We start from the raw sequence: 18175 nt of genomic DNA on the forward strand, positions 1-18175 counted from the left end.
GTTTTTTTTTTTTGCTTTTTGAGCAAAAAGAGTATAAAAATTCTAAATATTTACTCATTGCATTTGTTTTATAGTAGTCTTGCAATTAGTTGATTTAAAATTTCAATTAGTTGATTTAAAAAAATATCACTTGTTTCCGTGAGGGTATCATGTGCCTTGAGTACAAATATGTATACAGAACAAAGCAGCAGGGGAAGTTTCCTATAACAGAACGCATCAAAACAGCAACAGCGTAGGTAAAAGGCGCAGCAGTCGAGTGCAATGGCAGCGGAGCCACGGTACTGTGCGCAACATAACGGTGAACAGCCCTTGTATTTGGCTGTTACGTAGTGGGCAAAATTTTAAAAACGAAAGAAGATTGTTGAGATAGTTTTTTTCATGTGTTGCAAAGCACACCGTCGTAGCAGAAGTCACCTAAAGTTAGCAGAGCAACGTCTATAGATGCTGAGCAATGATAAAAACGGCTGGTAGTGTTCTAGGTACATATGTATGTATGTATGTATGTATTTAGCATGTGATGGCTGTTATCGTTTTTGGAGGTGGCGTAGTTGCTGATTGTAACAGTGGGTAGTTTTAATGCATGGATGTTCAGCAGGCAGGTATTACTTTGCACAGTGGTAAAAATTCTGCTCTCAGCTTATCGCCACATACACACACACACACACACAGGACGGCAGCGGATGGTGGTAGCGTCTGCGCCGACGCTGCTGCCAACTGGCACAATACCGTTGACGGAAATCGGACGCCGATTGTCGACTGCGACCGCCAGCAGTCACGCAGAATGGCAGCATGCCTGCGACACAGCCACACAAAAATCATCACAAGAAATTGTAGTAGCGACTAGAACGTCGCGCGGTTAACAACGCGTTGTTCCCCAAAAATAATTGGATTGAAATTCATATGAAAGCAAATTGTAAACTTGGATTTCAAAAGTTCTAAATTAAAGTGTGAAAGGAAATGAAAAAACACATAAAAAATAAGGTAAATTATAGAGAAGAAAAAATTATTGAAGAGCAAAACAAACAGTGAATAACGCAAAGTAAATTGAAGTTATGTACATAGTAAAAAAAAGTTACGGAGAGAATTTAAAAGTAAAAATTTGCAGTTGCAATAACTCAAAACCGCGTCCCGAACGCAATTGAAGTAGTAGCAGTCTTCGTGCTTTTCATATGGCAAGAGTATAGTGTCAGCCTAATAACAAAAATAAACAACCGGTTGCATTGCCGCTGCTAAATAACAACAACATTTGAAAAGTGAACTCGAATTAATAAAAGAAAAGTAATTGATAACAATTGTGGAGCGAAGTAAAATTGTGTGAATGCATTTCGTACACACTGTGGTGAACTGTGCTTATTTAGTCAACTAAAGGTGCATAAAAAACACTGTGTACCTAGTTACTTTGTTCTTTTGACGCGCCACCATTTTCTAACGGAAATCAGACGTCGTCGGTTAATTTGTATCTACGCCAACTTTTTCGAAATAGAAAACTTTAAAAATTAAAAAAAAAACACCCACACACACATATGTAAATACTTAATAAACACTTCCGCTCTTGCAATGGCGCCCACACGCAGTTATAACTCTTAAAAAAGCAGAACAAAAAAAATTTGAAACAAAAAACATTTCATGTTAAATGTATTAGCTCGAATCAAAATCAAGTGAAAATAAATTGCCGCCGCATTTGCCGATTTTTGCTGATTTTCTTTGGCAAAGAAATCTTAAACGCATAAACTACGCGTAGGTACTAACAAAGATATCTCATTCCAATGTTGTCTTGCCTGGTGCCGTCGTCATCACGTTTTGGCCAAGAGGATAATATTATAAATCAAAGTATGCCATCATCACCAGCGTTTGCCGTGCAATGTAAGTGAAAATCGTATTTATTTAAGTACCTACCTCGATTAAGAAAACTATATAGTTTCAAGTAGAACATTTTGAGGTGAAAACACCAAATAAGAATATGATAAAATTTGTCGAAATTTTAAATTAAACTGAAATTCCTTTAAAGTAAATCGTTAGCTATAGGTTGGCTGCGAATCATTTTAAAATTTTAACTACTCTCAAAATTGCATTTAGTAATAATCCAATCTATCCCTGAATAAATCAGTAATCGTCCAATTGATCTGCTATTTGTTATGTGGTACTCTCGCTTTGAGATTCTGCAAAAATTTTGTTTTAAATCAGCAAATCTCAAACAAAAATATCTTCGAACGAACATATGTATGTATGTATGTCAATACTTTCTAATTTTACACTCAGGAAAAAGTCGGCGACATACATTTCTTTCAACACATGATTGGGTAAATATAACTAAATAATGTAGCTATAACCAAATCATGTATTGTAACTAAACTTTTTTCTCAGTGCAGGTACACACAGAAAAAAGTCAGCTAAATAAATTTCTCTCAACACATCATTTGGTAACTATAACCAAATAATGTAATTATAACTAAATCATGTGTTGAAGAAAACATATTTAGTTGACGTAACTAAACTCTTTTCTCAGTGTACTTTGTGGAATGCCATCGAAAGGTGGTTATAATAAATCAGAAAAATACAAAAAAAAACCAGGAAAGCCATTCTATGCATAATCATCGATTAAACTGCTATTCAAAGATGAAAATATGAATTTTAAACTTTAAAACATTTTGATTGTACACCCAATAAAAAAAAATAAGCTAAAAATATGTATATCTCTCAACACATGTTTTCCTAATCATAACCAAACCATGTGTTTAGCTGACTTTTTCTGGGTGTAATCACTTTTAATTGTTTTAAAAGCTGCTCTGCCAGCACCAACTTCAATTGAAAAAAAACGCTTAAAATCACTGACCTGGGAAAACTGAGAAGTAACTTTTCTATATACATACAAACCAAACTTTCAGAAATACATACTAAGTTTCATTAATTTCCCAGCCGACTGCCGAACAGTGTAGGTAGGTAATACTTGCTAGACGAAAGGGTATATCAGACGAAGAAAATGTCTTCTTGTCAAAACGAAATCATTTAAAATTTATCGAAAAGCCCCATAATTTTGTCAGAGGTAACATTTTAAAAATTAGATTTTCTTTCAAAAACAAGTCAGAAAGTCGTAAGTGCGGGCGAAGCCGAACATTAAATACCCGGCGCAAATACTAAACATATGTTTTTCACCTTTCCGAAAGCTAACGCTACGTAGTAAGCCGGGGTGTTTCAATTTTGAGTAAATTAGCGTCCTCAAATTTCGAAATATTGAAGTTTCAAGCATTTCTGAAATTTACCGTTATATGAAAAGCGGCCGTAATTTCAATAATTCAATAATAATAACGTTTTGCTTTTATGTGGCAAGCACAATAACCATACCGAGTTTGGTACAAATTCGTAGAACGGTTACCGAGATACATATATGTGATTATAAGTGGGCGGTGCCACGCCCATTTTCCAAAAGTTTATCATAAACGTATTTCTTGGTAAAGAATTGTTGCTTTGATATTTACTGATTTATCGAAGATTTCGTATTTGCCTAAATTACCGTTATATGGGATGTGGGCGTGGTTATTGTCCGATTTAAAAATTTTGGACCATTTGATATGCTATACCAAGGCCAATAACTGTGCCAAGTTTGGAAGAAATTGGTGCAGCGGTTACCAAAATATACACATGTAACCATAAGTGGGCGTGGCTACGCCCATTTCCCAAAAATTTATTATCTTATTTTTCATCTAAAAATTATTGTAAATATCAATTTTGAGTGAATAATTTTTAGTAGTTACTAAAATATCGCAGTTTTCGGATTTCTAAAAATTACCGTTATATTGGAGGTAGGCGTGGTTATTGTCCGATTTTGCCCATTTTCAATACCATCGGTCTTACGCCCGAAATAAGTGCACGTACCAAATTTCGTTAAGATATCTCAATTTTTACTCGAGTTATCGTGTGCACAGACGGACGGGCGGACAGACAATCACCGCTTAATCGATTTATCTTTTATTCTGATCCTTTGTGTATACATTTGTCTATATCTATCTCGATTCGTTTTGAATACCCTTGTGCACAAGTGCGCTCGAGTATAAATATAGTTTTCTTATTTTAAGAAGCGAGGTTTCTTGAAGTTAGGAACATAGGGGTTACTTTGTAGGTACTTCTGCCCGAAGTTGTTTATGAAAACAAAATCTTTTAGCTTTAATTTAGAAATCAATATGGCAGAATAAGTTCGAGGTATTTTGGATTAAAAGTAAACCAGAACCCATTTTTAATTCCACTCCCAACAGCTCATCTGACATCCCTCTCCCCATGACCCAAACCCTTCGGATCTGGCTTTTCCCAGAGCCTACCGTTAGATAAAAATGAAGAACATGCAGCGATGCACTGATTTAGACAGAGATTTGCTACTAATACAAAAAATAACAATAAAAGAATTTCGTTCGGCATTCATTTTATTTTTTAAGTGATTTTCTGCAGTAGAAAGATTTCTAGTATTCAGATAACAAATTAATAAAAATGTTGTACTTCCGTTTTCAATAAACCAAATATTTAGAATGTTTAGATTCTGGTTTGTAAATAAACCAGGTGAAAGCCCGGTTTATTTAGCTGTAAAAATCCGGTTTACACGGTCCTCGAAAAGTCAAGATTTCAAAAATACCGCCTAAATGTATCAAAAAAACCGATTGAAACCGGTTTGGAAAAACCGAGTCAATCACCATAACAACAAGGCGGTTCCCAATTTAAAAAATAAAAATAAATATATGGACGTTAAATTGAGAAACAGTATTGGTCAATGGGTTACAACAAATAAATGTAGATCTTAGATCTCGAATTAAATCCGGTTGTTCTCAAAATCTAAATGCCTTATAAACAATGTTTTTTAAAACTAAATGGGAACTACATACATACATACATGCCTTCACGCACATGCATAGGTACTTTATTTTTCTTCAAACTTCGTGCTTACATATTGTTTTAGGGTATGTTCACATAGAAAGCGGAGCCGAGCGGAGTGAAGCTTTCAAATTGCAGTAGCTAGATATATTTATTTATTTATTTATTTATGTTCATACAGCAAGCTTTTTCAGAAACGTTTTGGGGCTGAAAGCAAAGCAGTTTTTAATTTTTGGTTTTCTATTTAATTTTTCTTCTTCATGGCGCTGCTGTAAACAAAATATCAAAATATTTAATAAGAACGAATTTTTTCACTGGTCTTTTGAACAAAATAGAGCAAATATATTGGCCTCGTTCAGTGTGAAACCCTGGAGGTTCGCTTCGCTCCGCCTTTCTTCGCTCGGCACCGCTCGGCATTCTGTGTAAACGCACCATTAGACAGCGGCGAAGCTTGGTTTTCATCTCCTATGAAGAATGTTTCGATTCTGAAAGAACATAGTTAATAGGGTAGGTACCATGTATCTTCTAATTTCAAATTTATAGAAAAAAAAACTATTCGTAAGGCTGTTGGAGGGACCTTTTTAGCAATTCAAGATCACTTCGCTCTTTTCCTCTTACATAGACATAACACGACATATTAAATTGAGGTCCAGAAAAAAATAATATTTCGCTTCGTTATTCTGGTTTTTACAGTTTTTATGGTCACGTCTGAAGATTGTTTTGGGTGATATTCAAAAAATCGGTTCATTTATTTGATAGAATGTGCAACCCCTTTCGATGTCTGAATTTTTACCTGAACTATTCCTCTTCTTGATCTCGGTTTTGGAGTCAAAAAATTTAATTTATCCGTTGCAACCATTAAATTTAAAGGTATTTCGTCCTATAAACCCGTAAGCACTGTGGTCGTGCTTCAAAAACGTCTGAGCCCGACAAAATTTCAAGTGTGTTCCATTAAGTTGCTCATTTATCAATTTTGTTACAGAGACCCTCCTGTTATGAAGATGGTGATCTCACAACGCACATTCTGTCAGACCAACCGGATACAACTGCTAACCAATACTTGTGTTTTTTTATTCGCTATAGCTCGCCTGTAGAGATTCTTTTTAATACAAGTTTATTCCAAATTTTGCACTTATCTTTCTGAATGGTTTATATTAAAGACAAGGTTAAGGAGCCATTTGCAATAGCATTTGAAAAAAAAGCGTCTGACGTTCGTAATTTTTAAGTTTGCTATTTCTGTTTTGTTTTTTTTTCGCATATCTTTCTTTAACAGGTATATTCTGCACGTTACCGAAGATTTTGTAACCGGAAAATTTTATTACCAAAAAATGTTACCAGTTCTTGTCACCGCGATTCTAGGTACGTTGGGTAAGGCAGTTAAAATATTCAGCAAAAATTCAGCTATGAAGAATTGTGCAAATTCTGGCATTGCATATTTCACGGGGCAATACTTTGTTACCAGCTTATGAGATGGCAACAAAATTTACCGGTTACAAGAGTACACAGAATGCGAAAAGTGTTTAAAAATTGACAGGAACTTTATTTACCGGCTACAACCATTTTATTACCAGCGCAGAATAGGCCTGTAAGTGTATATTGGTGGGGATTTATTTCAGTGATTTTCAATACATTTTTTGTACAAAAATAATAAATTGATTCACTCAAAAATTGCTTAATTTTTTCCAGGGTTTGAAAAACTGTTCGAACAGCAGCAACAGCACTATTCTTTTTGCTTTTGCTTCGCTTTGAAATTTTTTATTTTCATTCGAACAGCTTCGCTTTTGCTGTGATTTTGAAAATTGTATTCTTTTTATCGGCAGTTTATTGAAAAAATTTATTGCTTTCGATTTACTGTGATGAAATTTTGATATTGAATCAAAATAAAAATCTGTTTCCTATTGGATTATTTATGATTACGTTTTAGGAAATTATTCAGCAAGCTTTTTAAAGATTTAAATGTTGGCGTCATGCGGCAAATGCTTATTTCAAGACATCAAAGTGCCCACACACAAAAACTTGCAATCACATTGCTCGTCAAAATGACGGTTGGTAGGCCATCGGTGTTCGCCTGTGGAGTTCTGCGGTAACGAATTTAACATGGCGATTTCATTGGAACCTTCCGAGCGGTACGCGTGGCAAGACCTTTCGCTAGCGAGTTGCCGTACGATCAGTACTTAATGTATGGAATCTCTAGTTTATGGTCATCTCTTGTCACCAGTAGAACTACAGGGTAGTATATTTGTGCATGCATACATATAACATCTTCTATTACCGCTAATTTAATGCATCGCAGCTCAGTTATAGTGTCAAATTTCTATTGCTTTGTGTTGCTTCCCTGTCGTTGTGCTTCCACAAATTAATTTTGAACTGTCTGATTGATTTCGAAATTTCACAGCAAAATGGCAGCCAAAGCATTTGCCTTTTTTATGAATTGCTGTTGCTTTGCTTTCGATATCATAAATCCCGAAGTCAAAAAGCACAGCAAAAGCAAATTAAATTTGAAAAATGACAGCACTTTCAAACCTTTAGTTTTTCCTTTATGCTTCGTCTTCATATTCTTTACTTAATTTTGGTGCATTTTAAAGAAAATATTATGGCGCCGAAATTACAAATATCAGCCAGAAAATTACATTTTTCTTTTGCGTCATCTTGTCAGATCTTGTGTAGTTGGATCTTGATATTTACTGGTATCTTCTCATCCCAAAATTTTTAGGAGTTCTCAAATTTTCCCAAGTGAAAACTGCAATTCGATGCAAGGATTAAAAAATAAAAGTTATTGTCGTAACTGCATAAAAATTCATCAAAGCTTTTTTGAGAATTACTGTTGGGGTGACTGTCCCTCACCGGGTATAAATCTGGGTCGCCCCTGTTACGTAGACCCGACGGTGGTGGGAACGTAAAAATTATCATTCTCTTCATTCTATGTTTTTTTTTTCAATTTTTAATCTGATTCAAATTTCGCATTTATTTGGGAGTTCAGTTAAACCTGAAAATATGGATAACTTGAGATTCATATTAGGTACATTTTTCGATATTTTCGACTGAACCACAAATCACACTGAATTTGGTACAACGCCGAAAACGAGTGATATGGAGACAACATTGTTGACTAGAGATGATGACATTCATTCTTAACTTTTATTAGTATTACAATTGATAGTAAACAGAAAGAAATAAAAAATGTAATAAAGTAAAATTGCACTGAATTTTGAAGACTTCCTATCCTTGAAATATAGAATTATGCCACAAAGGCTTAATTTTTTATAGCAAAACCTGGAGACTCTTTCAATATGCAGAGGCAAAATTACTAGTAGAGATAAGTTTTAAAGGCGGATATGGACTCTTTATCAACCCAAATCATCACTTTCAAATTTATTTGGAGAATTTTTACTCAGCCTCTATATCTTTTCTTAACAAAATGCTTAGTTCAGGATGAACTGGTTATTGTGAAAACATTCAAAGTAACCGGACTTATTTCCCATATTAACGACTGCTAAATATTTTTCTGCTCTCTTGTTTAATTTTGTTTTTATAATGTTATCAGCAAATTTTGCTGAAGCTCAGGTCAGATTGCTGACATAGTATATACCTACATAGTTTTAAATCTAAGAAGCTGTGCATCATCGTTTAAGGAAAACAACCGTCCTCTCTACGCTACTAGTAAATATTTTTTTGTCTAAAATAATTGCCTTTATTCATAAACATATTTTGTACGAATTATTCATTCATAATTCTCAAAATTCACCGCATCTTGTTTTTGTTTTTTTTTAATTTTGCCTTGGAATTGTCTTATTTTTGCATTTCAATTGCAATTTTTATCAGTAAGCGTATAAGTATATGTACATTTTCTATATGTTAGTATAGTTTATATTCTTTATAAATATGAAAGTTCCCCTAGAAGCCTATCAGGTTTGTTCCGAGTATTCGACATTGATGTTTTATAGCAGTATTCATTTGTTCGTACTATGTATAATATGTACGTTTATTTTTTAATCAAACTGTAGCTAAGTGCTCCTTGTACCTTCGCAATTTGTTATTTCTGGCCATGGTGAAATTATAAAGAGGCGACTTTTCTTCATTATTCGGCTATATAAAAAAATGTCTATATTTTAAAGGCAAATTTTTAAATTATATAATATAATTTCCGTCGTGGCCATCGATAGTTTCGATAGTCGATAGTTACAACCATCGATAGTATCGATGCTATCGAAATTGTCGACACTATCGATAATACTATGGATAGTTTTGATTTGAAATTGATTTAATTGATTGAAATTTGAAATTGCCAGTGGAGTTGAACAATTTAAAAGCAGTTGTGTTATAAAGTTCAATTTAAATTTTTTTATTTTGTCAAAAAAGTATAATAACCAAAAAGTTTACGTTTTTTTGTGGATATGACGATTTTTTCAGGGTAAAATGACGATTTTTTCAGGGTAAAATGACGATTTTTGAGCAAAAGCTTTCGGCAACGCTGGTCTCAGGTCTCTAGTCCCAAAAAAACTTACTAGTTTGTCAGCAGGTTCTGAGCAGGTCACAAAACGAAAATTATCGAGGTAAAGATAGTATCTTTCTATTTTTCTTAAAAAATTAGGAAATAAACGTATCATAAAAATTTAACCAAACATAAAAAATATATATTTTTCTTTTTAAAGGCCCGTATATAGTTCTTAAGAAAAATCACAAGAAATATTTTTCATTATTTCTCTTGCTAGGTAAAGTACTTAGCGGTTGCTGTAAATTTTCTTGCAGAAATAAATATACGAGCATTTTTGAATAGAATTTTGTTGGAAGACGATTTCTTTCGAATTCTCGTGCTTCACTTTTTATTAATTTTTCGTTTTCTTAAATAATAAAATCTAACAACTAATTTTTAAACAAAAAAGACCATCAAAATTTAAAAGTACCGTTAGTTGCTTTATAATCCATTAATTGGAACTAAACCAAATTAGAATGGAACCACCCCTGAGGTGCCATCTTTCCGATAAAAAAAAAATATATAGAAAACAGTCAACTGATATACATAAAACAACATTCCGACGAATTCATAACCTCCTCCCATTTTGATGTCAGATTTTCGCTGTCCGAAGATTCGATCCTCGGATCATGTACTAATTTTTTGGGGCTGACTGTATATGCTATCAGCTGACTAGTTCTGTTTATTTTCACCATACACTTTTGGTGAACTTTTTGTGACTTTCTCTTACCGAATACACAAATCGACTGAAGTCACAAAAATTTATGTCTCAAAGTTAGTGACTTGAGAAAAGACTAACTTACTGAATACCAGCATAAAATTATAATTTGGCGTTGCACATTTTTTTTAGTTTTTTTTTACCACTTCTAAGTAAATACTCTACTTTAGTCAATCATCACTGCACAAATAAATCCAATCCACTAAACTTCGCTATTTTTCACTACATTCAGCAATTATAGTAAGTACCATTCGCCTGCCACATTAGTCATCAGTAATTCCTATTAATTTTGATTTTCGTGCCCTAACTGCTGGCGGCTCAAATTCAAAACAAACATCAACCTACACAGTACGATTACTTATAAACACGTCGTTTATGTTTATTCCTATATATATGTACATACATAGATGTAATTTTCAATATCACCAAAACCCACTGTGTGGTCCTTAAATTCAGCACTAAGTAAGCATCAAATACACATTCACTCATACAATGTATCTAAGGGACCAATAAACATATCCAACTCATATCCACTCCTCAAACACATACGAAAAATTCACCTTAAACCGTAGCCGCAAAAAAAAAAATATTAGTGAGCAAACAAATATACACACGCTCGGATCATGCATCAAATTACAGATTACAGCAACAACTAACTCATCGTTTCGTGCTGTGAGGTAAAAAAACACAATGGGAAGGAGTTTGAGCCAAGCACGCTTTTGTCAACACCGCTTGCACATAAAATTGAGCACACCAAAGTGCTGTACTTACTATGTGTATGCATTTGCATACAAATGTATGTATGTATGTACATATCTGCTGCGCTTAGGTGGCATACAATGTTACCTCAACTCGATCACTCACTGGAAAAAGTGGAATAATAATAAACACCTTAAAATGCTGCTTCAACAAAATTATGAACCACAACAAGCAAAGGCAATAGCAGCAGTACTTAAATAGTAGACGCAGGAGAACGTTGATGAGTAGCCCGAAAAATGGAAAACACTTTATTTGTAAACAAAAATCATTGAATTTTTAAACAATTCTTTTATTGTATATTATTGTTATCGAACGCGAGGGTCTTTCAACTCATTCTACGTGCGGTTGAGAGCCAAGCAGCGAAAACTTGATTATATTGCAGCAGAGTGGTGAAAAAAAGTACTCAAAATTGTCGCCCGAGGTATTGGAAAAAATAATTTTTTTTTTAATTGTACTATGCACATACATACATACATACATATGAATGTAGTTATGTAATATATGTAATTGAGCCGGGGTACTTGAAAGATTACGATATGTTGCACGTGTGTTTTAAAGAAACAACTTTGTCTTTATTAGAAAATAGAATCGTTCAAAAATACATCAGATTTTATGTGGCTATTCATAGAGTTTTTGCAGGAGCAGACGGTCAATCTTCGTGCTTTAAAATGTTGCGATTGCAAGAAAAGCCTCATCAAAGTCCCATTTTTGAAAATCTAGCCGCTAAATTGTTTGTTTGTTTGAGTTGTTATATTTTTTCTCTAAAAATGAGTTTTAGTTATCTGGAACACTTCCATACAAACCACAACAAATTATTTTAATATATTTGTGCCACACCCAAAAAATTATTATTTTGCGTTATTTAATATTCACTTTCTTTAAGTGAAAAGTGGGGATTATATCGAAAACAAATTATAATTATAATTATCGTTTATGCACCTTTTGGTATGTAATTCATTGTCCACTTTAAAACAAAAATTAAATAGTTTTAAGAGCGAATATGACCTGCCCAGGCCTTCTACTCGAAAAGTCATGCTCTCGTACAATACCCTAACCAAATCTGGGAAAAAATTGAAACAAGTACATCCGTATCCTTCTTTAAAATTTTAGCTTTTCTTAGCTTTTGGCAATGAATTTTTCTTTTAAAAATTACCCAAATCCTTCAATAAGATTGAAGTCGGGGTTGATTCCCGCCCATATCATTGACTATATGTCCAGGAAAGGCTGCACCTACAATTAAATAAGTGTTGTTTTGTTGTGAATTTGCCAAAATAGGAATGCCTAAATGTCCCAGTCACGCTGTAGGCAAGTTGACTACGAACAATATCAAGTGAAGAACCATACTGGATATGTTATATTCGCGTCGTATCCGCTTAGTTTTCCCATAATTATCCAAAATCGAAATCTTATTGTAATGCAACTAAACCAACGACAAACTTACAAGGTACTGTAACTGAAAAATACTGTAGTCGGGGTGTTTTATGAATGTAAGTGTGAATATCAAATCTCCTAGTGGTCTTGTGCCGTGAAAAGGCTTCCATTTTGACCTAGTAAAATTTAATGAGCTACAAAACTGCATACCCGAAAATTTTCTAAAAATTCTAAATACATACAAATTGTTTACCAAAGTTGACCGCAAAAAAAGACACATAAACAAGACTTCAGCGAAGAATTTCCCGGGTACATAGAAACCTATATACATACATACGTATATCATTCAAATGTTCTCCTTAGGACCATTTTCAGGATCTAATCCTTTGGAGATAATTTTCAATGTTCTTTTACACAATTCGCGAAATACCACGACCATAATTGAAGTATATTTTCCCTCAATTGCTCCACGTTGTGGGTTTGTTCAGATAAACCCGGCCGTTCTTTTGCATTTCTGACCAATAAAATGAGGGTGTGAAAGGGTTAGGACCATTATAATAAAACTGCCAGACGGTAGGTTCGTTTCCTTGTGGACTATCTAAACACCTCTATGTGGTCTCACCTCGGCACACCACAAATTGGAAGAGAAGCTCGGCCAAACACTTAACAAAAGTGTAAGCCCAAATATATTAGTATTATTATTTAATTTCTAGATATTTTATTCAATTCAAATATTTTTTTTTTGTTTTTCCAAAACATTTTTTCGTCAAAAACGGCCTCGAACTCAATAAAAAAGTTTTGAATATAAATATTATAAGGCCATAATTAACAAAAATAATAAAATATATTATAAAAAATGCGCAAATATTTGAATTGGAAATGAGCCTGTAATGAAAAAAATTAAGATATGTAAATCTTTTTTAAGATATGACTGCATTTTAGTAAGCGAAAAACGTCATGGTAATTGAAAAAAAAAAACATTTCCAAATGCTCAAATATTAACTTCTTTAATTTCTTGGTTTTTAATACTTTATTGAACTATGTTTTCATACTTTAATTTATAATTTTTTCAGTTTCGTTTAAATTTTAATTTTTTTTTTGGTTTTATTTCATTTGCAAAATGTTTTTCCAATCTAATACACATTTTGTGTATGCACAATTCTTGGATTTTAAAAATTATTTCATTCACTAAATTTCTACATAAATCAAAAATATTAAAAATTCTTGATATTTTGGTTTTCAGTTTTCATTAAACAAAAGCGACCATTGTTCATTAAATAACGTTGAAAATTTTTTACAATACAGGCGTAAATAACCGCATAGGTAAGGCCATGCACACACGGATTTTTTTTTTAGTTCTATCTATTTCTGCAAATTTATGCATCTGTCTCTGCTTGGGGCTGCACCTCGCAGAAATTAGCCAATTGAAAGGCGATTTTGTCACATACACATTAACGTATGATCCATTGTGTGGATATGTGTGTGTGCGAATGAACGATTTTTGGCAGCCGAGTGGCTAATTTCATTAAATTTTTTTTGACTTATTTCACGCAAATGTTGACGAAGTACAGATGCTGTCTGAGAAATGTCATTTAATAGCAAAGAGAGCAACAATTTAAGCGAATTGAGTGAAAATTATTGCTGTCGAGAAAACACATGCAAACAGATATAATTCTTTTGCATAAGAGATATATGTAATTCGAAAAGCACAAGTATTTTTAATTAACTGCACCTCAGCGCCATTTAAACGATCATTTATGCCACCATTTCTCAACAGCGCCATTGTTGAAACGCCACAACAACCTGTTAGGCCACATAAATACTAATTTGTTACATTAGCAAACACGGGAAAAAGACCGCTGAGTGTACACATTCGCACTGCAAGGTGCTATTGTATTTGAGTATTGGTAGCACCTCCTACCAATTACGCCGGCAACCACAACAAGTCAAACCACAAACAAAGAGGCACACCCCGACCTAGTTGAGGCAAGCACAAGCAGACACAGACAAAGAGCACCTGCGTCGGCAACTTCCTCACTTCCCAACACATACAAGCGCTGGAAGTCGACAGGTAACAACCTAACAGGTTTAACCCTCATTGAAGTGAATGGCGCTCAGCCAGCCAAACAAACATACATATCAACAACGAGCGCACTAAATAGCATTGTGGCTGAGGGTTTTGACATGCGCACGCGAACAGGTACATTAGCGCCAGTCAGACAGCCATCCAGTCTTGCCACAAAAACACATGCTATCTTTGCATTGTGTCACGTGACACACGCAGCACACACACCTGCGTATGCGTACTTATACATAAAACCAGTAACAAATAACTGACTACCTGTACTGTTGTTGCTGCAATGTGTGAATGAAGTTGCCGGTAGCCCAAAGAGGCCAGAAGAAAAAGGTAAATGAATTTGTTGAATGGAGTTGTGGGAAATCCTAAATTTATGACCAGACAGCGGTCAGACAGTGCAGGCGGCGTTTAGCAACATAGAAGGCAGTTAAAAAGTCAACGGCCAGCGTTTACCATGACTTGGCAGTAGCGTTGAGTGAGTGAGTGTGTATTTGTTTTGGGGCTATTTCTATTTGTACGCTCCGGTTGATCTATGGGACTCATCGCTAATGTATGCTTATCCTGCCGCTTGTGTACATACTCACCGTCGAGTGCGTTATATCACAGTTGTTTATTTGTCTGGCTGTTTGTTACCATTTTGGTTACCTTGCCTGGATTTGCTTTGGTTTTTGTTTTCACTACACTTGTCATAATCTGTTTTGTGGTATCTCTGGTACAGTGATTATTTCTATCGTCAAACGATAGGTGGGCGCTTCATTGTTCTATGTACTTTGTTTTGCCTCTTTTACAGTTTTTGTTCTTATTTGTTCGCATCGTTGAAACAATTGATTTATTACGGTTTTATCTATGCACTGTTAGTGACACGTCATGCTCGTTGCTACTATGTATATATCTATCGTCACAAGCATTAAAAGTTTCAGGTCATTGTTTGATATTCGGATGAAGGGAAATATGTATCTACTGATAATTTGGGGCGCATAAAGAATGATTTTCAAATGTACCTGCATAAATATGTATATTTGTTGATCGCTTGGTTGACGCTAGAATTTGGTATCCATGTTTAAATTGTATCGCACCGCATATCCATATAGCTTTCGATTTTCTTTTTAGACTGCAATAGCACTAAAGTCAAGGCCTTTAAAGCTTTATCTACCATTGGCTATTCACGAGGTTCTTTTGGAAAAAGGTTGTAGGTATATTTTCTGTAATTGTAAAATTTCGTAATACAGGTTCCATCTAGGCCAGAGAAGATATTTGCAAAGTTGCATTTTTATTGTTTTCCAAAGATGTATGTTAAAGGAAGATATATTTGTTGCGTCCGCTAGCGGACCCGCTTTTCTCACTTAGCTTCAGACAAATCCGCAAATATGTGACGGCCCGCCGACTGACCGACCGACTACAATTTCGTCGAACACTTGTAAACATTATTCAGGAATTTGGTGCTATTTACGTGACTTTTAGGCCCACCAAAATAAATTTAGGTGCTCACTCAATTTCCGAGAAATCCGAAAAAATGTGTTCTGCGTCAGGTGGAATGTTGTAACGCCTTCTAATTTTAGTGGAAAATGGTAACACTGGTAAAGAATCATTATAGGAAGTCAGACGGTGGGAGGTCCGAACTATACGGTGGATGCATTAAAACTTCCCAACCAAATTCCGTCAGTTTTTTCCGAGTTATCAAACATGTATGTGGCTTCGTATTGTTATGATGGAACACAATTCCTTTTATGTTGGCCAATTCTCGTCGTTCTTTTTGATTGCTTCGTTCAAACTGTCGAGTTGTGCACAGTAAAGGACCAAAATGTTCGTTTCGCCGTTTGTCCATAATGGACGATTTCCATCCAATCCAGCCAAACACTTAAAATAACCCTGTTTGGCGTCAATCCCGGCTTTGAAGTGGTTTGTGGAAGGTCATCGGCCTTTGACCATGATCACTTGCTTTGGTTCATATCCAGGCATGGGCAGAGAACGAGCACACGCGAGAGCGTAACGATGAGAACGCGACAGCATGCAAAATTAATTAAGCATTGATGATGTTTAGTGCTTCTGCTATCTCCTGACAGCTTGCATGCTAGTCTTGCTCAACTATTTGCATTATTTATTTTATAGAATTTTCCGGTGACTAACCAACTTGAGCGAGGTAAGCCTGTGACGAAATACATAACTGTCTTCCCTAAAAATATAGCCTGAAATATCACCTTTCTAACACACGTTAGGTTAACGCAATTGGATTAGCGTTGCCAGCTGTATGCACAAAAATCCGCAGAGGCCTAATACAAATTTGTATTCATTTTAATCTTTAAAATTCCAAAATAAAAATATTTTTAAAATCAATAAATTTGAAAATTTCTGACAAATCACATTAAGTTACATATTTATAATTTAATCCTCTAGAAAATAGAATTCGTGCCGAAATTCGACAAATATTTGAAATCTTTATAACAAGTTCGGATATACCTTCTTCTAATTGCCACCATATGTGTTCCAAAACAACTCACATAATCACAGGCGCTGACTTTCTCTGCCTTATGAAAAAATCTCCAAAAAGTATAACTTAATATTTCTAAACATTAGTCTACACAACTACAAAAAACTCAATGTTAATTTATCTACATATATATACATATATATTTTTATATTTTTATAATATTTTTTTTTTACTTTCACGAACCGTTCGTGGCGCCAAATGATTGATATTTACAAATCAATACAACAATATTTGTCAGCATTTTTTTTATTTTCGAGTAAAAAATAAACTTAGACAAAAACCATTAACGACAGCATAAATTCGCTGCCAATTTGTTTCATTTTGCAAAAAAGAACAATATATAGTTTGACTATGTATATTTTAAGTAATTTTAAATAAATACGAATATGTTGCAGTCACGCCAAGACACATGGCAAGCATAAAAATTAGATGTGCGAGATAATAGTGATCAAAGTAATAAATTGAAAAGTACTCGGTATGAATGAAGAAGAGAGGTACAAGAGCCAGCAGCAAGCAGCAAGCAATCAATATACAAATATTGCTTAAAAGATGTTCGAGTGCGATCTATGCGCACATATTTGTTTATAATGTTTACTTTGGAACATTTTACATACACACATCTGTATACATATGTACATACATATCTGTATGCTCGATTTTGTATTGTTTTAATAACAACGGTAAGTGCTCTCACGCAGCGCTCAGATGGTTTTGTAATTATTGAAAATTTAATACGATTTTCCATTAAGCCAAACAAGTGTTCATACCCATATATGTACATACATATCTACATATGTAAGTATGCATATGCTCACACGTAAGCATGCCTAGGTATTATTGGTATTAACGTATTGCTAGCTAGTACATATGTGCGACTGATTGACAAACGCGAGCGCTGGCAGTGAAAAGTGGAGGTGGCATAATTCACCTACTCGCACACAAGCATACTCCTTGCTATGCATCTACAAGTGCATACATACTTTTGTACTTTTGCTAAGCACCGCAGCTTACCGTTTGGTTGTGTTGTCGACCAAGTTGAGCGTAAACAAAACATAAACCTGTCAATGCGATAAACTCATTCCAACAAATTGAAGGTGCGAACTAAATGTACCGCTACAATGAGCAAAAACGCATACATCCATGCGTTGCACACGTGCATACATACATACATACATGCATGCATGCATGCATTTATCAATTAACAAAGCCACATACATACACAAAAACTTTGTAGCTGTGAAAGAGGTGCCCATATGCCATTGGGTGGCGTTGGGCGTTTTTGAGCTGCAATTCTAATTCGTTACTCACGAATGGAAATTCACACAGTTAATTGAATTTCAACGCAGCGATGCTGCCAAAGCAATTGAACGTTTTGTGGAAATTTATGAAATGCATGCATAAAGGTGTGTATACTACAATGTAGTGGTTTTT

The 18175-nt window shown here is 34.5% G+C and overlaps 1 protein-coding gene across 1 annotated transcript in view; it reads left to right on the forward strand.

The window, feature by feature from the left end:
- The first annotated feature begins 694 nt into the window (after window positions 1-694).
- LOC118738279 (zinc finger protein 1) overlaps window positions 695-18175 on the forward strand; it is a 104722-nt gene continuing 87241 nt past the window's right edge. The window contains exon 1 of the mRNA XM_036469203.1: window positions 695-1863. Coding sequence (XP_036325096.1) covers window positions 1767-1863 — 97 coding nt within the window. The 5' untranslated portion in view covers window positions 695-1766. The remainder of the gene's footprint in view (window positions 1864-18175) is intronic.

The sequence above is a fragment of the Rhagoletis pomonella genome, unplaced genomic scaffold (assembly GCF_013731165.1).
Source record: "Rhagoletis pomonella isolate Grant_MI unplaced genomic scaffold, Rhpom_1.0 Rhpom_scaffold_00004, whole genome shotgun sequence".
NCBI lineage: Eukaryota > Metazoa > Arthropoda > Insecta > Diptera > Tephritidae > Rhagoletis > Rhagoletis pomonella.